Genomic DNA, 27,496 nt, shown 5'->3' with positions numbered 1-27,496 from the left:
GTTTCCGCCTTAGACTAGTTACTCGCACATATTAAGCCAAATCAAAGCTAACCATGAATAACACCAAAGTCAATAACACAAAAATACAAATTTACTTACAGGCTGAGGCAGAAGGAAGCTTTTATCTGACTTTTCTGTCAGGTTAAAGTCCTGTTTTTCTCAGTGTAGTCTGTTGTGTTCATAGAGAGTGGTGAAACAGCTGTTTCTTGTTAAAAATCACCTCCCCTTTGAACAAAAAGCTCCATCTCTGACACGTAAAATTCCTATCTGAGCCTGTCAGGGCATAAACTTGAACTTTTAGTGGACTATCTTTGATCCAGCAAAGATTATGTTGCAGTAAGGGCCCAGGTTCAAAAATATACATACAACCCTCAAAGTATCTTTCCCCAATCTTTAACATTTTATTCCTCTGGACCTGTCTGCAGGTGTCGAGGTGGGCAAACCGACTCACTTTACCATCTACACAAAGGGAGCTGGCAAGGCCAAGCCTGAGGTTCATTTCACCGGAGCATCTAAAGGAGAATCTGTTCGAGACTTTGAGATCATCGACAACCACGACTACTCCTACACCGTCCGCTACACCGCCATCCAGCAGGTATGCCAACACTCACAGGATTTACAACTAATGTGTCAGCTGAGTGATAAACTGGTGTTAACCTCAGTGTGTGTCTCCATCAGGGGAACATGTCCATCACTGTGTGCCACGGAGGAGACCCCATCCCCAAAAGTCCATTTAACATCACAGTGGCCCCCCCGCTGGACCTCAACAAGGTCAAAGTTCAGGGTCTGAACAACAGTGAGTAAACCAGAGTCTGATGGTTTCTATTCAAGGAAATCAGAGGAAATGAGAAACCTTTCATCATGTTAAAGGATAAACTGTTTTCATGTCAGGTTCAGGTTGAGTTCAGACAAACAACTGTGCAGTGATTGATTCTTTTGAGTCTCATGTTTAACATTTCAATGTGAGTAGGTATGGTAGGAAGAGAAAGAGAGATCACCAATGAAGTTTAATTGATATCGTTAGATGTTTAAAATGTCCCAAAGACTTCTACTTAAGGCCCAATTCAACCAGAAGAACCAGGAACTTTTAATTCCAGAAACTTCTCTTTAAGGAACTAAATGGTTCCTGTGGCCCATTTATGTATGCGTTTACAGCGCAATCCTGTTAAGATTATACAGGAGAGGTAGTCCAGGACAGCTACATTATTTGGTAAGAACTACAAATTAGTCACTTCCACAGCTATGTATTCGAGTCTCCGCAGAACTTTTGTTTTAAAAAAAAAATTAAAAGTCATGTTGGCTGCAGGTAAGCTGTATTAATTACAAAATAAAATCAGTTACATCATGGGAGATATTTGCTCTTGTGCAATCTCCTTTTCCTTTTATGTCAGCCCCTCTATCTGCTCAGGTAGTATCTGTGTGAAAATTAAGCACCTGTTTTTAATGGAAACAAGATCATTCCATGAAAACACCACTCCCCAGAAATCACTATAAAGTCCCAAAGCATCACAACATTTGGAAAAAAAGTATATTAAATGGAATCATAATTCATGCAGGTACATACTGCAGTTTTACTGATCAAATAACATCAGTTTATGCAGGATTTACCCCAGTACGATTTCTCCTCCTCCCTCCTGTGTGTGTTAGTGTGTCAAACATTCAAATGTGTACCTCAATAATCTGGTCTGGTAAGAAACATCTGTTTCTCACAACTTATTACAAACGCAAAATCTTGTAGCACAAGATACAGTAATATTGTGTACTAAAGCTACCCTTAGTACTAAGTGTGGGAACCATTAAAGCAAAATGTGTGCACTTCCAACCGAAGTGCAGCAAAAGCTTGTAAAGAGGTGACATAGAGCCCTAACTATACATCCTTTTTTGTGCCTGTGTTTGTGTGCAAACCAAAGAGGTGGACGTTGGGAAAGACGAGGAGTTCACTGTCTCCACTCAGGGCGCTGGAGGTCAGGGCAAACTGGATGTTAAGATCATCTCACCGTCACGTCGACCAATCCCCTGCAAGCTGGAGACGAGCACAGCCAATGAGCTTCACACGGTGAAGTACATTCCCCCTGAGGAAGGATCATACAGAGTGGACATCAGCTATGATGGGAACCCTGTACCAGGAAGTCCGTTCACTGTGGAGGGAGTCATGCCACCGGACCCTACAAAGGTGAGACTTGGTGTTCTTTTCTTTGTTGTGGTACCCATTCTTGGTCTGAGTGAACTTTAGAAAGACTTGACCATAGCTTGGTCCTTTTCAATCTATTACTTTGAATCTGTACTTTTTAGGTCCGAGCCTATGGTCCAGGTCTTCAGGGTGGTGTTGTGGGTAAACCAGCCCCCTTCGCCATTGACACAAAGGGAGCTGGTACTGGTGGTCTGGGTCTGACAGTTGAAGGACCCTGTGAGGCCAAGATTGAATGCCAGGACAACGGTGATGGATCCTGCTCTGTATCCTACCTGCCTACCGAGCCCGGAGAGTACGCCATCAACATCCTTTTTGCAGACCAGCACATCCCTGGATCCCCCTTCAAGGCCATGGTCCAGTCCGTGTTTGACCCCAGCAAGGTGACGGCGAGTGGCCCCGGCCTCGAGAGAGGGAAAGTCAACGAGGACGGATCCTTCACCGTGGACTGCTCCAAAGCTGGAGAAGCTGAGCTCACCATCGAGATCATCTCTGACTCTGGAGCCAAAGCTGAAGTTCTCGTTCAGAACAACAGTGATGGGACCTACTCCATCACCTACATCCCCAGATTCCACGGCATGTACACCATCACCATCAAATATGGAGGACATCCAGTGCCAAAGTTCCCCACAAGACTGCAGGTGGACCCGGCTGTGGACACCAGTGGGGTGAAGGTCTACGGACCAGGAGTGGAACCAAGAGGTGAGGAGGGTTTTTTGCCAAAGTACAATGTGGCAGTGCTCAAACTCTTAATCCATGAAGTGCTACTCAGAATCAGAATCGGCTTTATTGTCGTTGTACAAGTACAATGAAATTTCGTCTGACTTCTCTCAGTTTAAAGATAAGAATTTAACAAGAATATATAAATAAAAGAAATGTTCATCAGAGACGACAGATTGGCCATAATTCTCCTGTCAGCCACCACCTCCACAGGGTCCAGGACTGAGCTGGCCGCCTTTACCAGTTAGTTCTTGCTCTCCTGTATCCTGTCCACCCACAGCAGGTGAAATCCTGTGGCGTTCGTGTCCGGTGTTAGCTCTGTTAGCATGATGCTACTCTGACAGTATTCCCTCTGGTGCTGGGTTAGCTCGTACACCTTATCTTAGATAGATCTTACATTCCCCATAACGGTGGGTGGAAGGAAAAGGTCGATGTTGTCTTTTTTAGCTTGCACCTCAATACCAGCACGTCGTCCTTGCCTCCTTCCCCTCAGCTCGCAGGGAACATCGGGCCTGGCATCGTTTAGCATCGACATGCTACGGGCTGCTAACAGGTGATCTCGTATGTAAACAATGCGACCATAGTTATACGCAGGATCTCTGAACAAATCCCTTACAAAATAGTTTTTCAATTAAAGACATAAATCGATGCAATTTGATAAAAACTTAGTATTGAAGAAGTAAAACCAAGAAGTTCCCATTTAAAAAGTCATATATTTCTTTAAAAAGGTTCCCAAAAGTACCAGTTGTTATTCCAGTAACACTTAACAACACTGTTGCTCATAAAGTGGAACCATTATTTCTTAAGTATCTGCTAAACACTTTATCATTCGGTAGCCAAAGATCTCTTTTGTTGTTCGTCCATTTCAAAAGCTGTTTCAACAAAGTAATTTGATCTTTGGGTGAAGGCCCATGACACTAAACTTTATTAAGGATGTTAATTATCTTGATATACCATAGTTATCCACAACAGTCTCTGTTTTTGACATTAAATTGTCAGTTAAGAGCCACAAATGATTATTTTTTCCAAACTCTGCTGATCTGAGGTCAGATTTTTAGTGTTCACTGGCGTTTTATTTGCTGCCCTCCTGCAGTTCTATGACAGTCAATTAAGACAGTTAGAAAAACCTCAGCAGCACATTTGCAGTTCTGTGGGACTTCACTTTTTCCATCTTGTTTCTACTATTACTCTTTTGGACCAACGAAATGATGACGTCACCAAGAACCAGGAAAAAGTGAACTGTGACTGAGACAGTAGTTTCATGTTTGTTTGGTCTCTCCAGGCGTCCTGAGGGAAGTGACTACTCATTTCATCGTGGATGCCCGAGCCCACTACAAGAGTGGTGGGAGCCAAATCAAAGCTGACATCTCCAACCCATCGGGCGCCAACACCGACGCCTACATCACCGACAAAGGAGACGGGACCTACAGGGTGGAGTACACACCGTATGAAGACGGTGAGACTAATATTAATACATCTTTGTAGGCAGGAGGTGTTAACAGGCTCTGCTGTACTTATGATGTGTTAGAGCTGAAAGCCAGCAAACAGTTTCTGTTGATGCAGCAGTGGGATTTAGTCAGAGTACAGGCGGGAGGAGAGGTTTGTGCTAATGTTTGATGGCTGTTTTCCACAACAACACATAATGATGTTGAAACACCGTGCCTGTGGCTTCATGTAGTGCCTATTTTCCCTCCACAATGAAAAGACAGAGGCGAGCGAGGCATTTAATAATTACCCTCTGGAATGATCTCTTCATGTTTAGGACTCTTAATTTGGTAACACAACAGATCCTTGTAATGGTGTTCTTGGCAGAATCCAAACATAAACACAAATAAACAACCAACAAAACCAAGAACATGTTAACACCAGATTCTTGCTCCGTCTTATTCTCTAAGTGGGGGCATAAAAGCCCAAAAATAAACTTAAAAGAGGGAAATATACTTATTTTTTGGGCTGGTGTCTTTGAAAACCCTCATTTGGCCATTATCTGAACACTTCGAGTCCCCAACAGCATTCCAGAACACAACATTCTTGAAGCCTCCTTCAGTGTTGCCATACAGCAAAACTTTTTATCCCTTTTCAAAATGAAAAATGTGCTTTTTTACAGATTCACCAACTGGTGATGCCACGATTTGAGCAAATCTCAGGTTGATCTTGTTGAATTCTCGTGTGATTTTATCAACAAGCGGTTAAAGCTGCTGTTGGTAGTCACAGAGTAAACATCTGTTCAGAGAGAGGGACTTTGAATGTCAACACTATCCCTCTAAACCAGATTTCCTCTTAGCCCCCCAACACAGATCGGTGTGTGCAGTCATGATAATGACTCATAATCAATTGGAGGATGAAGTAGGGGCCTCCCATTAACCAATCAGGACAGAGGATTGGAGATCAGCTATGATTGGTCCGTCATAACGGGAACAAGGGGAATAATAACATTGCTTGATACAAAGGCATCGGAAAACAGAGATTTCGCAATAGTTTCAAATTACCGATGAGCACTGATGGGTATTATGACCTTTTCTCCAAACCCAGCAGAATAAAAGTAATGTTTTTTACACCATTCCTACCAACAGCAGCTTTAAGCCTGGGATTTACTCACACTGACCTTGCAGTTTGAAACTTTATTCACATTTAGTACCGACATCCAACATTTTAACTAAATATTTGTTTTGAAAATATGAAAAAAACACAATACCACCTCTTTAAAATAAAATTGAGTATTGTTCAAGGCACATTAACACACCAAGGCAGTTACTTTGGGTGCTAGCGTTCTTTGGCTTTGCAGCTGGAGAAAAAATGTATTTAAAAAAGATATTACACTGTGCAAACATAATAACAGGCTTTAATTGAGTACACCAATATGCTGACATAAATTTGTTAGTTATCTGCATGAAAAAATCTAATAGTAAACATGCACATTTGTATTAATCAATGTAGCAATACAAATGTGGTTGTAGCATCATGTTTGTCTAATTGTGGGTTCCTTGAATTATTATCCCCATACTACTACTACAACATCAGTTCTTAGCATGTATAAATTGCTAATAGACCTACTTACTGTAAGTAGGCATGATACCATGCTAATGTAAAAAATAGCATTAGCCTTAGCATGCTAATCTGCATCTGTATTAGTTTGCCATTTGGAGAGGTGGATCAAAGTTTTGATTCATAATTCATAATCCATAATTAAAGCTTGAGCTGTGCTATACAGCTTCTTATGTAAGTTCCTGAGAACCAAATAAAAATGGACACCTCCTGTCAGCTAAAATTGGGGGTAATTATACCCACATGTAATAGTAATAGTACTATATTAATAGGATTAAGAGTAAAGTATTTTCAATGATCACATGGCTAACTGTGCAGTTATGAAACTCTCTTGAGCAATAGAAATGTAGATCCAAAGTAAGCACAGAAGAGTGGTTGAGGATTCAATAGTGACAGATATACAGTGTTAGAAAATGTACATGAGATAAAATGAATGAAGCCTTTAACTGATCACTGACAGACAGAGAGGGAGAGTGAGCTGTGGGAGGGATGAGCTTCTGGTATTAATAGCGACAGCCTGTCTGCTCAGAGCAGATGGTTTTCCACTGATAGTAATGTGTGACATGCAGGAGCCCATTGCATTGTGGGACAGAAATACTCTCCCTTGTGGAGGCTTCAGTCAGACTTGGGATTTTGGTGAAAGGTGCGACTAGTGTGTCACTGTCGAACACACATAGACTCGCTTCAAGGTTTGAAAACAGTGAACTGTTAACTTCAGACTAATGTTCAAGTTCCTATCAACAAGAAACTCAACCTCCGGCTTTACTAGGTCTGGAAATACTTTGTGACAAAATCACTGATTAAAGTATCAAATGCCACAATCTGTCACAATGGACAAGTGACGCTGCTGCCACTTAGGTACCAAGGCATGTTAGAGTTTCAAAACTTGCCAAGGTACGGAAGCTGGATAGCTTATCTACTACATTAGGATAACACAAATAGCTAGCAAAAGTTGCTGGCTTGCTATTACCTAGCTTGACTACACAACTGCATGGAGTTTGGTTGGAAGCTAGCATCAAGACGCTACGTTAAAAGATGGTTAAATTGACTCCAATGGGATGACTGATTGCTATTGAAGCTTCACATCTTGCATTGGAAGGTTTTATTAAGGCAATGAAATTCGTCCAATAAGGGCTCAATGTTGCACTCAGAAGCTGCCCATTACCTTTACGGTCAGCTATGCTAACACGGGTTGGCATTGTTGGCCAAAGTTACGTTAGCTGAAATACTCATTTAATCTTTGTGTATGCAGGTGACTCAGTTGAATTGGGAACGTTTTGTGCTTACAAACTTTGGGGAACTTGTCCCAAAGGCAATTAAGGTATTGGAACAAAACAATATGGATTTTGAAATGCAGGGGCAACATTTCTAGGGAGAAACACATTAAAAGAGGTACAGCATTGACATCCATTAAGAAAAACAACCGTTTTATCAAAATACATATACCTGGATTCACCCCCATGCCTCGATACCTTGATTTCTGGCCAACATGTGCAATGACTCTCATATTTACATATACACTCACCTCATGTTAAACTGACCTCTTCTGTCTGTCTGCAGGTTTGCATCTGATTGAAGTGCTGTTTGATGAAGTCTCAGTACCCAAGAGTCCATTCAGGGTGTCAGTAACTGAGGGTTGTGATCCAAGTCGAGTCAGAGCCTATGGCCCTGGCCTGGAGGAAGGACTGGTCAACAAACCAAACCGCTTCACTGTCGAGACCAGGCAAGCCTTTGATTTCATGTTAGCCCAAAAAACACAAATTGAATGTTTCAGACTAACTTTCTTACGTCCACTCTACTGTCTCCCTTCCTCAGAGGTGCTGGCACCGGGGGTCTTGGCCTGGCCATCGAGGGTCCATCTGAGGCAAAGATGTCATGCAAGGACAACAAAGATGGCAGCTGCAGTGTGGAGTACATCCCCTTCACACCTGGAGAGTACGATGTCAACATCACCTTTGGAGGCCTTCCTATTCCAGGTGCATGATCTAAAACTTTGATCCACCATATTATTAAACACCCAGCTGGGTGTGCCATTGATTTGATGGGTTTTGCGGATATTTAGGGTACAGCAATCACTAATTGAAGACCATCTTTTTATTTGTTGTAGGGAGTCCGTTCAGGGTTCCAGTTCGAGAGCTGGTGGACCCCAGCAAAGTGAAGTGTTCAGGTCCCGGCCTTGGGAGTGGAGTCCGAGCCCACGTGCCTCAGACCTTCACTGTCGACAGCAGTAAAGCAGGCGTGGCCCAGCTGGAGGTCCTGCTGTATGGTCCTACAGGTAAGACTCCTTACTATCACTAATTTTGAGTCAATTACCTTGTAGAAGTGGCAGACAACAAACAACAATATATAAAGAAAGAATACATTTCAAACTCTCTCTTTCCGCTCTTGTTGCTCTTAAGGTGTGGCCGAACCAATCAGCATCACTGACAATGGCGATGGTACTCACACAGTCAACTACACACCCTCAAACGATGGCCCGTACACAGTGTGTGTCAAATATGCCGACCAGGAGGTCCCTCGCAGGTCAGTACTGAAAGAGTGGGTTAGAAAGAAAAATATCTGGATTGTGGGGTTAGTATTTCACCTTTAAACCGTCTCCTCTCAGTCCCTTTAAGATTAAGACGTTGCCGGCTCATGATGCCAGTAAAGTTCGAGCCAGTGGTCCTGGTCTGAATGCATCTGGAATTTCAGCCAGTCTGCCGGTGGAGTTCACCATCGATGCTAGAGATGCTGGGGAGGGACTGCTGACTGTTCAGATTCTGGTGAGTCAAAGATTTAAGTTCTGACTTGGACAAGGTCCTTCAAGGGAACAAGGTGAAAAAGAAGGGTTGATAAAGACAAGGGATGGACCCACTAACATTTCCATGTTGAATACAAATTCAGATTTTGTCATGTTGGTTATGAGCTTTCTCCTCGATCGTTCTCACAATCTCTCTGTTTTAACCCCTGAGTCAACCCCTCCATGTGACTTCCTGTACCACTGTACCATGTTGGGGGCTTGTTGCTGTCCCTGCAGGGTCCGGATGGGTGCAGGCGCGAGGCCTCTGTGTTTGTGGAGGACTGGGGCAGGAGGGTGTGGGCGTCACATATAGTAAAGAAAACCATCCCCTTCAGTATTCATAGGAGAGGCTGTGTAAGGCCTGAACTCTCCCTTGTGTCGCCTCCTCCCTCGTCATCTTGTCTCATGTCTCTCCTACCCCCTTTCCTACCCCCAAACCCTTTCTGAGTAATAACAGAGGAAATTAATCTTCTGCTGTCTTCAAGTTTATTGCATTGATTAGTGAATTCATTTGAGACCAGTGAGGCCGTGTCCTATTTACTATGCTTTTATTTGTCTGCATTGAGGGAACTTAATTATTTCTATTTCTAGGTCTTCTGCAGATGCATTAAAGGGACTCAGCAGTCCTTTAGACATTGTTCTCAATATTTCAGTCTTTCACAGGTCAAACAGCCATTAACAAAAATAATTATATGACATTAATACAGCCATTCTGAAGCTTTTGATCACATAGCATGATTCATTGGATTGGATTGGATAGGACTGGACTGGATTGGATTTTTTCTAACGACAGACTAGTCAATCCAATCCAAACATCCATCCATCCATTATCTTGACCGCTTATCCGCCTATCCCAGCTGGCTTCGGGCGGAAGGCAGGGTACACCCTGGACAGGTCGCCAACCTATCACAGGGCCAACACAGAGAGACAGACAACCATTCATGCACACAATCACACCTACGGGCAATTTAGAGTGATCAATCAACCTGAGCATGTTTTTGGATTGTGGGAGGAAGCCGGAGTACCCGGAGAGAACCCACGCATGCACGGAGAGAACATGCAAACCACACAGAAAGGCACCCGGCCGGCCGGGGATTCGAACCAGGAACCTTTTAGCTGTGAGGCAACAGCGCTACCCACTGCACCACCGTGCAGCCCCAATCCAAACATATCAAATGCAATCCAGTTTGATCCAGTCCAATTAAATTCAAACCAAACCAAACCAAACCAATCAAATCAAATCAAACCCAGTCCAGTCAAATCAGATCCAATCCAACCCAATCCAAACCCATCCAATCTTATGTACTCCAGTCTAGTCCAGTCCAATTCAGTCATACCAATTCCAGTTAAATCCAGCCTAATCCAGTCCAACCCAACCCAACCCAACCCAATCCGATTTGTCCAATCCAGTAAGGTCAAGGCCAGTTCAGTTTAGTCTTCTCCAGTCCAATACAATTAATTTGTATTCAATATGTTCTAATCAAATCCAATCCAATCCAATCCAATGCAATCCAATCTAATCTAATTCAAACCCATCCAATTTTATGTACTACAGTCTAGTCCAGTCCAATTCAGTCATACCCATTCCAGTTAGATCCAGCCTAATCCAACCCAACCCAACCCAACCAAACCCAAACTAACCCAACCTAACCCAACCCAAACTAACCCAACCCAACCCAACCCAACCCAATCCAAACCAACCCAAGCCAACCAAACCCGAACTAACCCAACACAACCTAACCCAACCCAAACTAACCCAACCCAACCCAACCCAACCCAAACCAAACCAACCCAACCCAACCCAATCCGCTCCAATCCAATCCGATCCGCTCCAATCCAGTAAGGTAAAGGCCAGTTCAGTCTAGTCTTGTCCAGTCCAATCCAATTTATTTGAATCCAACATAATGTAATCCAATCCAATCCAATCTCTATTTATCCCAACATTTTCAACAGTTTTCCAGCATACTGGGTTTATGATGTTAAAGAGCGCATTTATTCATAAATAATATATCAAATAAAAGAAAAAATTAAATACATCTATAAATACAGGTTAGTACAATGACTCAAACTCCTCTCCCTCTGTCCCTCCATGGTCCCAATGTGAACTGACCTCCATTCAGTTTGTCTAATGATGTGGTGTTCAGTCCTCCACTAACCAGGGTGCTTCGTAAACCTGCCTCCATCCATCCCTCCTCCTCCTCAGCTGCTTTCAGTAGACTTAGACCCTGTGTGAGATTTCAAACCGCACATGTGAGTACGATGAACACCACTGGTCTCCAAGTCTAGACATGCTCCTATTACAGCTCAAAGAGCAGCAACTTCCCCCTGACAGGGTTAGTTAGCTAGACATGTTATATGTTAAGCTAGTCAAGGCAGCATATGGTTGAAAGGATAATTGAAGTTTTAAAATAATTAAAAATGTTGAAAACCAAAGACCACAATTTCATTCAGCCAGTTATTGCCATAGGTACCAAAGGTGTCAGGCAAGAAAGCTTAAAGTAGTTGACAGGAAACACCAAAGTCCCAGAGAGACATCAGTGCAGATTATCATCAGCAGCACACTGAGACCACTGATGGCCAGTACTCCAGATGTTTCGTTACACCAGTGGATCTGCATTAAAAAAGAGGAAACTCTGACTTCCTGTCTGTGTGTCTCCAGGACCCTGAGGGAAAACCCAAGAAGGCGAACATCAGAGACAACAGAGACGGGACGTACACGGTGTCCTACGTACCGGACATGACAGGACGCTACACCATCACCATCAAATACGGAGGAGACGAGATCCCGTATTCGCCTTACCGCATCCATGCCCTGCCCAGTGGGGATGCTAGCAAATGTCTTGTCACAGGTCAGGATCCACCCATCACACCAATCAGACTTCATCACCTTAGAATTTTACCACTTTTCTAATTCTTGTGCTTTCTTACAGTGTCAATTGGTGGACACGGACCAGGTGAGTTAGCTTTAAACTCTCTTACTCTTATTTAACGTGTGTTGCAGGATCAGGTAGCAACAGGTTAAGCATAGCCTGTTAAGCCTCAGTGTGCTTACTAGCATATAAAGTACAGGGAAGTGGATTGGTATCTGCGGCATAATACTTAACATTTTTTTAAGCTAATAGTGAGCAAAGCCAGTTGCACATCCAACGTGATGCTAGTTTTGGCTTGGTAGCCTCAAGCCTCTGATGCCATTTGCCAGTTTTCGCTGGACTTGGAAACTAGTGGCCTGCCAAGCCAGTACATGACCTCCTTTGTTGCCAATCCAGTGGGTTTTTTGCATAGTTACCACTACTGTTGAATGACTGGTCAGCTCTTTCCACCACAGGCCTCTAAAGCCCCGTTTCCCCCAAGCGGTTTAGTTCGGTTCGTCTCGGTACGGCACGCATTTTGTGGCGTTTCCATTGACTAAAACCGGGACAGGTCCCCAAAATACTGAGCCGTACTGTCCCACTTTTTGGTACCCTTCCGTTGGGGTGCCAGACATACCGATCTGACCCCAAAAGGTGGAGCTAGAAACACTGCAGTCCGTTGATTGGTCGAAAGAATCGTCACTTCCCGTTCGACAGCAGTAATAAAGAACAACACATAAACCCGCCGTGTTTAAATCTCCAGTGGACTTCGGGAAGATAACTTTTTTTTTGTTTGGAAGATGGCGTCAAGAAACAGCGTTCCATGGTCGACCATGGAGGTGCAGACTTTCCTCGTGTTTTTCTTCTTCGTTGCATTTATTAGCGGGCTACACTGTGACGCGCTTCCATGACGTCACGCTATTACGTAGCTGACGCGGCTGTCGGCATCCAGCTTACACGCCGCCCACCAAGTAGGGCACGGTTGGCTGTGGAAATGCAAAAAGTATCAGGCGTTACCGATCCGACCCGTACCAAACTGTACTGATCCATACCAGACCGCTTGGTGGAAACAAGACATTAGTAACAGTACTGGTTCATAAGCTAGGTCTGTATCTAGCTTTGCCAACAGCATTAATTTGACTTTGAAAGAAAATGTAAGTAAAGATGATTCCATATGATTAACATCCTGGTCCTTCATCCATGTGGTCAGGATCAGGTATCGGCCCAACCATCCAGATTGGAGAGGAGACAGTCATCACTGTTGATGCAAAGGCTGCTGGGAAAGGTAAAGTCACCTGTAAGGTGTCGACTCCCGACGGAGCAGAGCTGGACGTGGACGTGGTGGAGAACGCTGACGGCACGTTTGATATTTACTACACGGCTCCTGAGCCTGGGAAATATGTCATCACCATCCGGTTTGGAGGGGAGAACATCCCAAACAGCCCGTTTCATGTGGTGGTGAGTAACAATGCTGTGGGTCAGCTTGGTTTGAGGGGAAGATTAGTGTTTCAGTGTTGATGATTTTACCACTTTAACCATCAAAAAACATCAGATGTTTGCAGGTGTACAGTTCTCTGCTCATGTTTGTGCATGAAAGTGTGTGTGTGTTGGTGTGTTCCTTAAAGGTTGTACCTTGTTCCCTGTTAGGCGTGTGATACCGTCCCAATAATAGAGGAACCATGTGACAAGCTTCAGTTACAGACGCCCTACTCTCCCTATGCGGGCTTCTCCCCTCAATGGGTACTCAGTCACATTACATACCTGCTGTTTCTCTGCAGAGAGCTGCTCCTCGTTCAAACTGTCCTCTTTACAGATTCTGTCAGTTCACTGGAACTGTTTCAGTCAATGACAACCCACATTCACGTATAGATTATTTGATTGGCCCTGCATGGTGCTGCATGTTTCATCTGCATGATCTGTCTGCTGCTGGGGGGGGGGGCAGAACACACACAGGCATGTTGGAAGTTTTCAGAGCTTTAGAATCTGAAGTTTGATGCTTTCAAATTCGACAATAATGCCACAGATTCAAACTGCTCAGCTCTGCTCTCAACAGATCCCTTGCAGGTGTTCTTTTTAGATAATTTATTTCTTTAGTTTTTCTCCCTTCAATTTCTATTCTCTGTTTGATTTTGATTTGCTTTATTCTACATATGTTTCTTGACACTTCATTTTAATGCTTCACTGGGTTAAAACCGGTGTCAGACCTATTTCCATATTTGCAGATCCAGCCTCTGATGCTCTCTCAGCCTCTCTGCAGTACTGCTGTGCTTCTCCTTCTTCATCCTCCTCTTTCCCTCCAACCGACTGTCCTTTCTGGACCATATGCCAGTAATACCCAGTACAGTGACACTACTAACCCCCCCTCTCCCATTTGGCTCTGGTTTAGGCCACAGATGATCCCATCAGCCCTGTGGACGGGATGGAGCCTATGCTCCGCCCCTTCAGCCTGGTCATTCCTTTCACTGTGCAGAAAGGAGAGATCACAGGTAAGAGCAGCTTGGCATACACGTTGATCTTTGAGAAACAGTCAGATTTGTAGATAACAGAGGATTTTTTTCAGTTTTCTGCATGTAGAAGTTTCAGTATCAGGGTCTGTTCTGTGTTTTTTGCTGCAGGAAGGAGGATAACATGCATGTCACCATTCAGAATGATCAATAATTTGTAAACAGCAGTTCTGTGTTGGTGTGAATATGTAGCATCAAGAGCCAGTCTGCCAATCTCCAGGGAAATCTGAATGAAGGCAATTTTCTTAGACTGACACAACAAGTCATCATTACACATGACTCAACAGACAGGCATTACTTCAAGCTGATTTTTTTGTGTGACTTGTTTTGCTTATTATTGCGGCACCCAGTGGTAGTTGACTGGTAAACTCTAAAACCAGCCCTGTGTTTGTCCAGTTTCTCTTAGCTTTGAACCAACAGGATCCTAATGATGACTTAAAAATGTAAAAGCAGCCTAAAACACATGGTTTCCATTTGTAGTATAGCTGCTCTATTTAGTTTGTTTTTGTCAAGTAAATAGGAGAAAAACAGGATATCTGTTGAGGCTTTTTTCAGTGGTTGGTGAATCCACATGTGGTGCTTTAATGAGTATTTGGGAGTAGCAGTATGGTCTGTGTAAACAACGGTGTGTTTATTATTCCTTGATTTATTTATTCAAATGTATTTAATCTGGCTAGCCTCATTGACATTAAAAATCTCTTTTTCAAGAGTGTCCTGGCTGACGATCGGTTGTAGTTATAGACACCACACATAACAATTTCAAACACGTTATCGTATCCAGGGTCACTTCACAGAAAGTAATTGGTCAAATCATCTACAGCCTGATGCATCCTCCTCCAGTGCCTTCAATCCACTTTTAAAAATACCCATATCCTCCTGCAGCAGATTCCAGACTGCAGGAGCAGCGGACCTTAAACTCTTTCCATATTTCAAGACTCATAATGTTAATGATATTATCGTATGTTATACTTTCTCTGTGATTTAATGTTAATATGAAGCAGATACAATCTCTTTTGATTACTATGACCCGACTTATGGTCATATTTAGGTAATACAAGTGCTTATGTATGGAGTATTGTTTGCATTTTGTCTCTCAGGTGAAGTTCGGATGCCGTCTGGTCGAACCGCCATTCCCAATATCACTGACAACAAAGATGGCACCGTGACGGTGAAATACTCCCCGACAGAGCGAGGTCTGCATGAAATGGACATCAAGTATGATGGAGACCACATCCCAGGTGAGATCCCAGTACACATTTATTCTGCTTTGGAGGCCCAGCTGCAGCACAAAGGATTAAGGTTTCAGTGTTTGGAGAGAAACAGTGTGGTATCATCAGCATAAAGATTGACTTTCAGATGAATATGACATTGTCCTAAACCTGGACTGCACTTAATGATATTTTTTGTGTTGATTATACTCATTTTGCGTTTTCTCTCTTACAGGGAGTCCACTCCAGTTCTATGTTGATGCCATTAACAGTGGTCATGTGACTGCTTATGGCCCTGGTCTGAGTCACGGCACGATGAACAGACCGGCAACCTTCACTATTGTTACTAAAGATGCAGGAGAAGGTATCAGTACTCTAATTCATCGTCGTAGGTTAATTGAAAGAAGTTGTAGTTCTCTCACTTCCTTTTAAGGCAAGGATTATACACTTTTGAGCCACTGTAAGATATCTTTATTTCAAAACATCACCAGGAAGTCTTACATTGAATTGACAGCAACTTAACACTGATCCAAAAACAGTAGAAACATGTAGATGCATGTGTAAAAACAGATATTCTGGTTTGGCATTGTGCCTAGTTTAATCTCCGCTTGTCTCCGTCTGCAGGTGGTCTGTCTCTGGCTGTTGAAGGTCCCTCGAAAGCAGAGATCAGCTGTAAAGACAACAAAGACGGGACCTGCACTGTGTCTTACCTGCCCACAGCACCTGGGGACTACAACATCATCGTCAAGTTTGATGACAAACACATCCCTGGCAGCCCGTTCACCGCAAAGATCACTGGTACTAACTCTGATAGTTCTTTGTATGCGTTGACCATTTTAGACAGGAACTAAAATATATACCCAGGGCTATACAGAGTCACAGATATCTTATGAAGGGGTTGCTTTAAGATTTTTATTCAACGCCTTTAATTTGCAATTTTATTTTATGTCAATCAGCTTCCTTACAAGCTTCTCTAACTCTTGATTGGACAACACTTGCACCTGACTATGTGTTCTCTTACATTTTTTTTTTTTGTGATTGGCCAGGGATAACTAGTTAAAACATAGGCCATTAAAAAAACTTTTTCTTGTCACACATCTAATTACGTTGTTTCCTCAAAAACCCACTTGTAATGTGAAAACAAATGAAAACACCAATGGTTCCCCTACTTTAATCCTGTACCAGTTATATTGTGAGACACCCAAGTGTCCAGTATTGGGATCCTCTTAACTTTCTTAATTAATCTTTCCCGGCTTGTCACTTGATTCACAGTCTTATATGAATCTCACTTGTGCAGACGATGCACAGTTTTATGTTCATGTGCTTCTCAAAAGCATCTGACTTTTTCAGTGAACTTTGCCAGGTCAATAACTTATTTTAACATGTTTTCTTTGATTGTTGTCAAGGTGATGAAGCCATGAGGACATCTCAGCTCAATGTGGGCACATCAACAGATGTTTCCCTAAAGATCATGGAGACCGACCTGAGCAGTCTGACTGCAAGCATCAGAGCGCCGTCTGGGAACGAGGAGCCGTGTCTGCTGAAGAGGCTGCCCAACAGACACATCGGTAAAATTCCAAAGAATCAGTGTAACGGACAACAAAATGGAAAGTCAAATAAAAGCTGAATATGATGAAGGGCTTTTCCTGCAGGTATCTCGTTCACACCAAAGGAGGTGGGAGAACACGTGGTGAGTGTGAAGAAGAGCGGGAAACATGTGACCAACAGTCCGTTTAAGATAATGGTGGGTCAGTCGGAGATCGGAGACGCCACTAAGGTGAAGGTTTACGGTCAGGGTCTAGTGGAGGGACACACCTTCGAGGTAGCTGAGTTCATCGTCGACACCAGGAACGCAGGTAAGACTAGATCTGACACTAAAAAGGAGCTAATCAGGAGAACCCGTTTATTTTGAAGATTTAAATGTTGAGCAGTTTAACAGTTTGCTTTTGGCAACAGCAGATGGTAAAAAATCATGAACTGACACAATATTTTAGGCTTTATTTCAGAAAATTTTGATATGACTTAATTTGTATTGAATAAAACAACATGTAAAGTATCTTTTGGAATGGTTGAAAGGTTTTTGTGACCACTGTTTTTTGTGTTTTTGTGAATCCTGTGTGCTCAGGTTATGGAGGACTTGGCCTGTCCATTGAAGGTCCCAGTAAAGTGGACATTAACTGTGAGGACGTAGAGGACGGCACATGTAAAGTCACCTACTGTCCAACTGAGCCTGGGAACTACATCATCAACATCAAGTTTGCTGACCAGCACGTCCCAGGTACAAACCAAACTACATTAAATCCAATAAAAAATCAATTAATATAATGTATGTAGTGAAACATCTTTGGAGGACACGTTTTCTGTAACTGTGGTTTTATTTTGGCGAAAACAGGAAGTCCATTCACCGTGAAGGTGTTTGGTGAGGGTCGGATGAAGGAGAGCATCACCAGGAAACGACAGGCTCCCTCCATCGCTACAGTGGGCAGCACCTGTGACCTCAACCTGAAAATCCCAGGTAAGCTGTGACATTACTTCCTCCCCCAGCTCTCTCCACCTGTCCCCCTTGCTTCCTCCTCTTCACCTCTGTCTCTTTGTCCCTCCTTCCTTCCTCCCTGCTTCCCCCTTGCTGGTTTTCAGGGAACTGGTTCCACATGGTGTCGGCTCAGGAGCGCCTGACACGGACGTTCACTCGCAGCAGTCACACCTACACTCGCACCGAGCGGACAGAGATCAGTAAGACCCGGGCGGGGGAGACCAAGAGGGAGGTGAGGGTGGAGGAGAGCACGCAGGTGGGAGGAGAACCCTTCAGAGACGTGTTCGGAGACTTCCTGGGACGAGATGGTCTGAGCGGATTCAATGGCATGCCGGCTGGCAGCCGACCACCACTGCAGGACGGTGTGTGTGGAGGAGTGTGTGATGCTGTGTCTCTAACTGCATTGATAATAAAAAGCTGTGTGTGTTTGTGTGCGTGTGTGCATGTAAAAGTAACCAACTGGAATGTTGTTTATAACATGATTTTGCATGTAAATGTCATGATAAGGATCCCTGAAAGTTTCGGTGGTATCAAAACATTTGTTGAATTTTAACGTCTACATGTCAGAAATTGAATTTTGAAACTCTTTAAATTCTCTCACGAAAAAAAATCAAGTGTATTGTTTGAAAGGTTTGACTATAATCTAGTTGAATGTTATTCCCACGTAGCTCATTGAAGGTACTCCTTATTTTGTTCAGCCTGAGCCACGAATCTAGGATGAGTTATTTGATCTGTGTCCCTCTTTCTCCTCCCTTCTCCCTCCTCTCTCCCAGGTGAGGCAGCTAACCAGGAGATGACGGCTCAGGTGACGAGTCCAGGAGGAAAGATTGAGGACGCAGAGATCATTAAAGGAGAGGACAGCACCTACAGTGTCCGCTTCATCCCTCAGGAGATGGGAGCTCACACTGTTAATGTTAAATACCGAGGCCAGCACGTCCCTGGTAGCCCCTTCCAGTTCACTGTGGGGCCTCTGGGAGAGGGAGGGGCCCACAAAGTCAGAGCAGGAGGGACTGGTCTGGACCGAGGAGTTGCAGGGATCCCAGGTATGCATTAAGAATTTCTATCATGGGGCGCTGGTGGCCTAGGGGTTGAAGCGCCCCACATCCAGAGGTTACAGTCCTTGTCGCAGAGGTCGCCAGTTCGACTCCCGGCCGTGACCATCTCCTGCATGTCTTCCCTCACTCTCTACTCCCCACATTTCCTGTCTCTCTTCAGCTGTCCTGTCAAATAAAGGCAAAAAGCCCCAAAATATAACTTTAAAAAAAAAAGAATTTCTATCATTTTGTCCCTCTTTTCTTGTTTTCTTTTTGACGATAAATGCAAGGCTTGTTTGTTTTCCAGCTGAGTTCAGTATCTGGACCAGAGAGGCTGGAGCTGGAGGTCTGTCCATCGCTGTCGAGGGACCGAGCAAGGCTGAGATCACCTTTGAAGACAGGAAGGATGGATCTTGTGGAGTGGCCTATGTGGTGCAGGAGCCAGGTGAGACTCAAAACCTGACCCCAGATTTCAGCCATTACATAGATATTAATCAGATGTACACTGAACTCTGAACGTTTCCTACAGAGGTTTTATGTAAAGTGATCCAAAGGCTGGGCCTGTGAAAGACCAAGGTGTCCCACATGTGAATTAGTCATTGGCTCTCTACTTTTACTTTTCTATTACCAGCATGGAGGCCTATACATAGCGGTAATGTTCGGCGATATGCAGACGACATTCAGCTCTATGTAACCTTGCTCAGGGAAGACCATTATAGAATTAGACTGTTATAACTGTAAGTTTGCAGTGTAACATGGATATTGAAATTAGCATGAGGCCATGAAGGGAGCCCTGCTGACCTTCATCACTGAGGTTTGACATTTAATTGCTATCTCCATCTCTCTCCAGGTGACTATGAGGTCTCCATCAAGTTCAACGATGAACACATCCCAGACTCCCCGTTCATCGTCCCCATCGCCACTCTGTCAGACGATGCTCGCCGCCTCACCATCACCAGCCTGCAGGTGAGAGCGCGCAATCTGAACCTTCATTAAGATCACTAAACCAGTTTATGCACAGCCAGCTGAGGTCACTGATATACGAATGTATGAGTCCCCCCTTTAATGTGTCATCTGCTATATCGAAGGTGACAGTTTGATTTACTGTGAATGGATTTATTATTAGTGTCTGACCAGCTGCTCTATACTGAGAGTGTTTCAGTGTGTGTGTGTGTGTGTGTGTGTGTGTGTGTGTGTGTGTGTTTGAGTAAGTGCACCTCCACATGTACTTACATAGAAAGCTAGTTTGATCTTTTTAATCTAAGATGAACTAAAAATATTTTTGCCCAGCTGTATTAAGCTTCCTTGCCCACGTTGACATAAGTGAGATTGACAGCATATATTCCCTCCTCTTGAACATCAGGAGATGGGTCTGAAGGTTGGGCAGGAGGCCTCCTTTGCTGTACAGCTGAATGGAGCCAGAGGTCTGGTCGATGCTAAGATCCACACCCCTTCAGGAGCCATCGAGGAGTGCTTCATAACCGAGCTCGACAGCGGTAAGACTAGGTGTCACTTCTTAGTGAAAGTATGATTAGCATTTAACTGTCATCAGTGTTAATGCTTTTTATTAGACTTGCAGAAGAAAAGAGAACTGCTCATTTAACATGGGGCACCAGAAGCAATAATCTGGGGGAATTCATTTTCTTCAACAAAATCAAACTATGAAACGTAGACTTGGAGTACCACACGGATTAGTTCTGGATCCACTACTGATTAATTGTATAAGTTAAAGTAAACCATTCCAACTGCTTTTTTTTTCTTTTTGTGGAAACCCCTCATATTTTTCATCAGCATCAGGATTTGATTGAGTTTGGGAAAAAGGAGTTTGACCATATTAAATAGACAGTACTTACTTAGACCAACACTAGGCTTAAGTGTTGGTCCAATTCCTTTCTTTATTGACTTCTAATTCTAGGTCCACTTCTTCCATTACCCAGTCTAAACAACTAAATAGAATCAGTGGTGTCCTACAAGGCTCAGTTCTCGTCCCACTACCTTTAAGTTTTATAAATCTTTTCTCTGCATGGTTATAATCCATAAACATAATGATTAAGTTCATCCCTATACAGATAACATTCCGTTCTATGTAGCAGTTGATTCTTGTGATCCAAGCTTTCCTTATAGCTACAACAAATGTATTCTGGTAAAGCAGAATGTCCTTCATCTGAATAAGCACAAACAGAGACCATAAGTAATGTAGGGACTTAGTGTGCTAGTAAGTAATAATGAGTGAAATTTGTGCTCTTTGTGTTTCTACAGACCAGCATGCCATCAGGTTCATCCCCAGAGAAAATGGAGTTCATTCAATCGACGTTCGTTTCAATGGCAGCCACGTTCCTGGCAGCCCCTTCAAGATCAGAGTCGGAGAACCAGGACAGGTTGGAGACCCTGGCATGGTGTCAGCATTTGGACCAGGACTGGAGGGAGGAACAACTGGTATTAACTTAAACGAAGCGCATTCATTTCGAAGACTTATGGGAATAATTCAGTAGATTTTTAATGGGAATTTATCACCTGTTTTGTTCTCTTTCAGGTGTGGCCTCAGAGTTTGTCGTGAACACGTGTAACGCCGGTTCAGGAGCTCTGTCTGTGACCATTGACGGACCATCAAAGGTGAAGATGGACTGTCAGGAGTGTTCCGAGGGATACAAGGTTTCCTACACACCTATGGCTCCTGGAAACTACCTGATCTCCATCAAGTATGGAGGACCCCAGCACATTGTAGGCAGCCCCTTCAAGGCTAAAGTCTCAGGTGGGTCAAAGTGTTGGCAGTGCTTGGATTTGATGGTGCTCCAAATGCTTTGATTGTTCTCTTGAGATACACTGAGTCCGGTTGGCTGATGTTTCTTTGAATCTCTCTGCAGGACCTCGCCTGTCAGGTGGTCACAGTCTGCACGAGACATCATCTGTTCTTGTGGAAACTGTCAGTAAGTCATCAGTGATGGGAGGAGCCTTCGCCTCTTTGCCCAAATTCTCTTCAGACGCAAGCAAAGTCATCTCCAGAGGGTCCGGTCTGTCGAAGGCCTTCATAGGTCAGAAGAACACGTTCACGGTTGACTGCAGTAAAGCAGGTGAGGAAGAAGAAGAAGGACATGATTTGGTACCTGACTTTGAAAAAAGAAAATTCAAATAATTGACTGATGACTCTGTTCTTTACTCCTTAGGTACCAACATGTTGATGGTTGGCGTTCACGGCCCAAAGACGCCCTGCGAGGAGGTGTACGTGAAACACATGGGCAGTAGGATGTACAACGTCACGTACACGGTGAAAGAGCAGGGCAGCTACATCCTCATCGTCAAATGGGGGGATGAGAACGTCCCTGGCAGTCCTTTCCACGTCACCGTCCCATAAAAACTGAACTCTTCGTCTCTCCGTCCCTCCCTCTGCTGCAGCTCCTTATCCTCATGCACTGAAGACACAAAGACTTTTCACTCCTTCAGACAGTTTTTACACTTTGTACAAATGTTTTGTTCATTTCATTCTCTTTCTTTTGACGCTTGGAGACACAAGAAATCACTGCAACAACAGCGGGTCACATGTTTGTCACCATTCATGAAAAATGACACCAAAGTTCAGTCAAAGAAAGTTACTCAGTGATTGTTTCTCTGGTGGTCAGATTGTTTGCTTTTAATTCAAAATAAGTTTGAAACATTAAGCTCTCCGTCACAACAGCATTGAAACAAGATACTGCGTGCAGTTGTATGACTTGCCAATCAGTGCTTCATCTTGAAGGGTTGGGAGAATCAGAGTGTCCCAAAGTGAGTCATCATAGGGCGATATTATCAAGATTTTGCGTAAACGCAAGATACAACCTTGAACAAACAATATATTAACATGTGCACAAGATTTTAATTGAAGATTTCTTTATGTGGAACATTTCCCTTGTATCTGACCTTTGTATGAGTTTGTAGCTGTATGTGCAAGTCAGTATCTTGTTCACACAAGTTTGTACACAGACATAAATATCTTGCTGGCACAAGTTAGTATCTTGTTTGCACAAATTTTCTGCACAAGTATGCATCTTTTTCTTCGTACATTTAAAGCTCGAGTAAGTATCTCATTCACACACGTTAGTATCTTGTTTACCCAAGCTGGTATCTTGTATGAGCTAGAATGGTTGCCCAAGTTTGTCTCTGGATTGATTGTATACGTTTGTCTGTCCAATGTTTTTTCTACACAAGTTGGAATCTTGTTTGCACAATTTGGTATCCTGTTCATCCAAGTGATTAAGCTGAGGGTATCTTGTTTGATAGTCCTGCTTGCAAGGTTAAAATCTTTAGAAGTCAGTATCTTATTAGTAAAAGATACTGGTTCTTTTTCTTGATGCACAACTTGGTATATTGCTTGGACAAGATACTAGGGGTGAGTGTTGGCAAGAACCTCATGATACGATACGCATCACGATACTTGGGTCACGATTCAATTGTATCACGATCTATCATAATATAACGATATTGTGATATACTGAGATATTCTACACAGTTAACTAAGAAAAAATAGGGATGGTGTAAATGTAAATCACACAATATTACTCAACATTGAAAGGACAAATTAAGTCAAAACTATTTGAGTGAAAACAACTTTTTCACTTCATTGTTTTTGAATACTGAAGTCGTATTTTAGTTCCAACTTGGCTAAAAAAATGTTTTTTTCTATTTTTACAAAAATATCGATATTAAGAGTTGAAATATTGATATTATATCTGAGGTCAAAGTATCGCGATATATTGCTGTATCAATATTTTTTCGCCCCTTTACAAGATACTAGCGCAAATTAAACAAATCAACTCTTTAACTTTAGAGACGAGCTAAGTGAGAGGGGAAACAGATTTTTAGTTTAACGCCAGACCATCTTTGAATAACTTTAATTGATTCTCACTCAGTTCAGGGAAAGACAATCTTCGTCAGAGCAAGATCATTTGTCAGATATTTGTCAGATTAAAATGTATTCAGGATATTTCTGGGAAAATCAGGACTCAAGCCAAAAACTTTGGATGCAGAATGTGTAAATCCTGTTTGTTTTCTACTTCTCAAAGTAAGTTTGTACAACCAGGGAAGAAGAGACGTGTTTTGTATCTTGTCCGGTCAGACCTGCGTGGAAATGGTTCGTCCCACAGAGCTGCAGAAAGCTGAAGTGAAATCAGAGGATCAGGAGGAGCTGTGCTGGGACAAGAAAAAGTTAATTTATTCTCAGACCTCTTTTCCTCTTTTGATTTTCTTTGACAGAAAATGGTCTTATTGTTGAGAGAGCAGGTGATGAGTTTGTGTTCAGATGAAGACAGATGTGATGATTTAGATTTTTTTTTACCACAGGAAGCGGTGCGGTGAAACTTTCAGTTTATTTTGTGAATGTTGGAAAAAAAAAAAAAACACACACAGGAGATGTTGCAATGACACAGTATTACAGAGTGACATTTTATAGTGATTTTATATGTTAAAAAAATGATGAATGAAATGAATTTTAACTGTTTGATATGTTAACCTTAAATCCGGCGAGATTGTGCAGGCATAATAAAGTTTATTCGCTGACTTGCCACAAAGATGCTCGGCTGGTTGTGATTTTTGCGAAGAGATTTCAAGATAATTTTAATATGACTTTTACAATATTTAAATGTATGTCCTAAGGTGAAGGTTCAAATGCAGAAGCTTCAGACAGTGAGAGGAACAGGGAGAATGATTGAATATTGGTCCCTCAGTTTCAGTTTTCAGTCTTAGCTTCAGGCTCCAACGTGAACTTTTGTGATTAAAATTTAAACTGGTGCTGTTCTCGTCCTCGTCTGTTTGAAAGTTCAGACTCAGCAGCTGCTTCTCTCTCTGGACTCTGACTGTTTGAGTCTCAGTCTGAGCTGATTCCGGCCCACAGGGAGCTTTAAAAGTTTCATCTGAACAACAACCAGGAGGGAGAGAAACACTGTGAAGAAGTGCTGCTCTAGTCAAAAATGGACTTTTATAAAAAAGAAAAAAAAGGTTTCTGCAGAAAGATTGAACTCTGGTCAAAGTGAAAACAAGAGGTTGGAAAAGTTTTCTGTAAGGAAGCAGAGGAGAGAGATAAAGCTGGAGAAAAGGAAGAAAAGAAAGAGAGGATAGTCCAGATCAAAATTTCATTACAGATGAAAAAATTGAGATGCAAAAAAGAAACATATATGACACTTTGAGCACTCACAACCTGTCTTTTTTTTTATTATTTCAGAGATCTGGATGTTTTTTTAAAAATTCTGGAGTACCCATATATATATATATATATATATATATATATATATATATATATATATATATATATACTCTCTACTCCCCACATTTCCTGTGTCTCTTTGGCTTTCCTGTCAATAAAGGCCAAAAATATAACTTAAAATAAAAACTACTGTGAAATTAAGAAACATACATTTTTTGTATTATGGAAAAAGTAACAACAGAGAGGACAAACCTTAACAGTAATTAGCTCTTATTACTGGATTTAATAATTTAATTTAATTTAATTTAATTTAATTTAATTTAATTTAATTGTATTTTGTTTCATTTCATTTACTTTTTTTATTTATTCATTAATGAAAATTTTTCTTTTGGAGAATTTCCTAATCATATCTTGTATAAAAACAAACTCCCAGTCTGTGATCTATGCTTTAAGTGAATGAAGCTGTAGTATCGCAGCAGAACTGCAGGGGGCAACAGAGGTTCATCAAACTGACTCAATGAAGCTCGGCAGGAAAATGTGTTAAGACAGTTTATCTGTCATGAAATATTACACTCAAAGGTTTTCGTTTTCACAGTAAAACATCAGAGATGATGCAAAACAGATCCTGAAAAAGTGAAGAGCGGAAAAGAAAAGAGTGTCAATAAAAAGAGGACAGAGAGAAAATCATCAGGTGAGTCTGATCCAGTCTGATTGCCGGAGGATGGAAGAAAGAGAGGCAGGGAGATCCTGGAAGGAGAAGTTTTTATTTCTGTGATCATCCTGATGCAGTTTTGATTTCTTTCTGTCTCCCTAAAAGGCATGTTTGCCTCCTTTCTTTCATTCTGTGGATTTATATCTGTTCTTTTTTAATATGAAGTTTCTAGATAATATTGTGTTTAAGGAAATTGAACCTAATCAGATCCTCAATTTGCTTTCATTTGAACTGCTTCCATTCTTTCATGTTTTTCCAGCTCATCAATTGTTGTCTGCTGTAGTTTAATCATCTCATATTGATGGACCAATTCTCTTTGGGTCATAACTTTCTACGATAAAGAGGATGAGACCAAAACATGAGACTTTTTCCTTCACTAGAGAAAAAGTGAAACTTTGAAATGTCTCTCTTTCTGATGAGTTTGCCTTACTCGGGGAATCCACAGGATGCGTGTGCGCCGCGTTACGGCTGCGACACGGCTCTGCTCCGTCCCGGGGCTTTCGCCCTGGTCCATAGGATGCGTGTTTGGAGCGGCGCGCACTCCGGAGCAGGAAACTCAAGATCCCTCGAGAACTCCAAAACGCGCGAGAACAACACAGTATAAACTTTTCCTCGTCCATGGTGTCGGATATCTTTTGAGACTGACGTCTGGCCCGATGCCACAGGTTATGACGTAATGTTGAAGAAGTGGTGAAATTTACGATCTTGTGTTTGCACATGGTGTTTATTTTGAAAGTGAGCGGATGTTGCATACGATCCTCGTGCCTGACTTCCGGGATAGTTCGATCATTTCTGTGTCGATTGACGCGTGCTGGGCGCGGGGAGCGGCGAAAATAGACTCCCCGCGTATCTCTGGCAGAGCGGCGCGGCGGAACGCTCCAGAGACGGAGCTGAGACGCGCCGCAGCGTGCCCTGTGGACTCTAGAGCATTGACTTGAATGGGAACCTATTTGCTGCGACGTGCGCGGCGCAGCCGTAACGTAACGCGACGCATCCTGTGGATCTTGGGCTTTAGTCTTCAACATTTTGACTTCGATATACTCCTCTTTCCTGTTTCTCATACCTGATCTTTACACTCTAAAAACACAAGTCAATCAGTGAATTAAGAGACGCCTGTGTTGGCCTGAGGATTTAAGATTGAGAGATATTCAACAAGTTTGTATTTTCTCTTTATTTTGTCTTCTCTTTACTCAGTTTCTGTTCCTCTCTTGTCTTCTTACCTCCCCCCCCTCTCTGCAGTAGAGCACTTAAGATTATTGATCTGAAATATTGTGAGCAGGTCAAACACATGTGGTCAGGTGAGGCCTGATGAGCATCAGCTGATGGATGAAGTGACCAGCTGCACCGCTGTGACAAACAAGAGCAAACAGAGAGTCCCAGAGACGCTCACCTCAGACTGACGATCAATAACAAGTAAACACCAGGCATCAATAACTTCTGCTAACAAGCCAATCAGCCAATCAGAGACCAGATCTGCCTGCAGGTGGAGACTGAAAACCACACCGAAAAAAAACAACCTTAATGATGACGAAAAGATCCCCCCCACCCGTTGCCTCTTCCTCCTCACTCCCCTCCTCCTCCTCCAGCAGCATCAGTAAGGTTATTATTAGTCTGAGTGGACGGGTGTAATTAATGCCTGTAAAGGAGGGAGGAGGGGGAGAATTAGAGGAGGGGGGAGGATGATGGGGCAGCTGAGGCTAAAAATACTCCATCCCAATTTAACCAGCCGGATTTCTAATCCAGGAGACCTCC

The 27,496-nt window shown here is 42.8% G+C and overlaps 1 protein-coding gene across 2 annotated transcripts in view; it reads left to right on the top strand.

Annotated features, from left to right (window-relative positions):
• flncb (filamin C, gamma b (actin binding protein 280)) overlaps positions 1-22,844 on the top strand; it is a 54,271-nt gene extending 31,427 nt beyond the window's left edge. For both annotated transcript variants that reach the window (XM_034674025.1, XM_034674024.1), the window contains 31 exons: positions 426-595; positions 679-796; positions 1,911-2,173; positions 2,293-2,890; positions 4,191-4,364; positions 7,514-7,676; positions 7,769-7,929; positions 8,061-8,228; positions 8,353-8,476; positions 8,559-8,715; positions 11,392-11,581; positions 11,663-11,686; positions 12,792-13,039; positions 13,229-13,321; positions 13,968-14,067; positions 15,183-15,323; positions 15,529-15,657; positions 15,918-16,091; positions 16,700-16,861; positions 16,946-17,149; positions 17,419-17,571; positions 17,686-17,808; positions 17,931-18,188; positions 18,600-18,869; positions 19,168-19,305; positions 19,711-19,826; positions 20,224-20,356; positions 21,120-21,296; positions 21,394-21,612; positions 21,725-21,931; positions 22,025-22,844. In XM_034674025.1, the coding sequence (XP_034529916.1) occupies positions 426-595; positions 679-796; positions 1,911-2,173; positions 2,293-2,890; positions 4,191-4,364; positions 7,514-7,676; positions 7,769-7,929; positions 8,061-8,228; positions 8,353-8,476; positions 8,559-8,715; positions 11,392-11,581; positions 11,663-11,686; positions 12,792-13,039; positions 13,229-13,321; positions 13,968-14,067; positions 15,183-15,323; positions 15,529-15,657; positions 15,918-16,091; positions 16,700-16,861; positions 16,946-17,149; positions 17,419-17,571; positions 17,686-17,808; positions 17,931-18,188; positions 18,600-18,869; positions 19,168-19,305; positions 19,711-19,826; positions 20,224-20,356; positions 21,120-21,296; positions 21,394-21,612; positions 21,725-21,931; positions 22,025-22,212 (5,543 nt within the window). In that variant the 3' untranslated portion in view covers positions 22,213-22,844. The remainder of the gene's footprint in view (positions 1-425; positions 596-678; positions 797-1,910; positions 2,174-2,292; positions 2,891-4,190; positions 4,365-7,513; positions 7,677-7,768; positions 7,930-8,060; positions 8,229-8,352; positions 8,477-8,558; positions 8,716-11,391; positions 11,582-11,662; positions 11,687-12,791; positions 13,040-13,228; positions 13,322-13,967; positions 14,068-15,182; positions 15,324-15,528; positions 15,658-15,917; positions 16,092-16,699; positions 16,862-16,945; positions 17,150-17,418; positions 17,572-17,685; positions 17,809-17,930; positions 18,189-18,599; positions 18,870-19,167; positions 19,306-19,710; positions 19,827-20,223; positions 20,357-21,119; positions 21,297-21,393; positions 21,613-21,724; positions 21,932-22,024) is intronic.
• Positions 22,845-27,496: the final 4,652 nt, after the last annotated feature.

This window comes from Notolabrus celidotus, chromosome 21 (assembly GCF_009762535.1).
Source record: "Notolabrus celidotus isolate fNotCel1 chromosome 21, fNotCel1.pri, whole genome shotgun sequence".
Lineage (NCBI taxonomy): Eukaryota > Metazoa > Chordata > Actinopteri > Labriformes > Labridae > Notolabrus > Notolabrus celidotus.
This window is presented reverse-complemented; position numbering and strand designations above follow the sequence as displayed.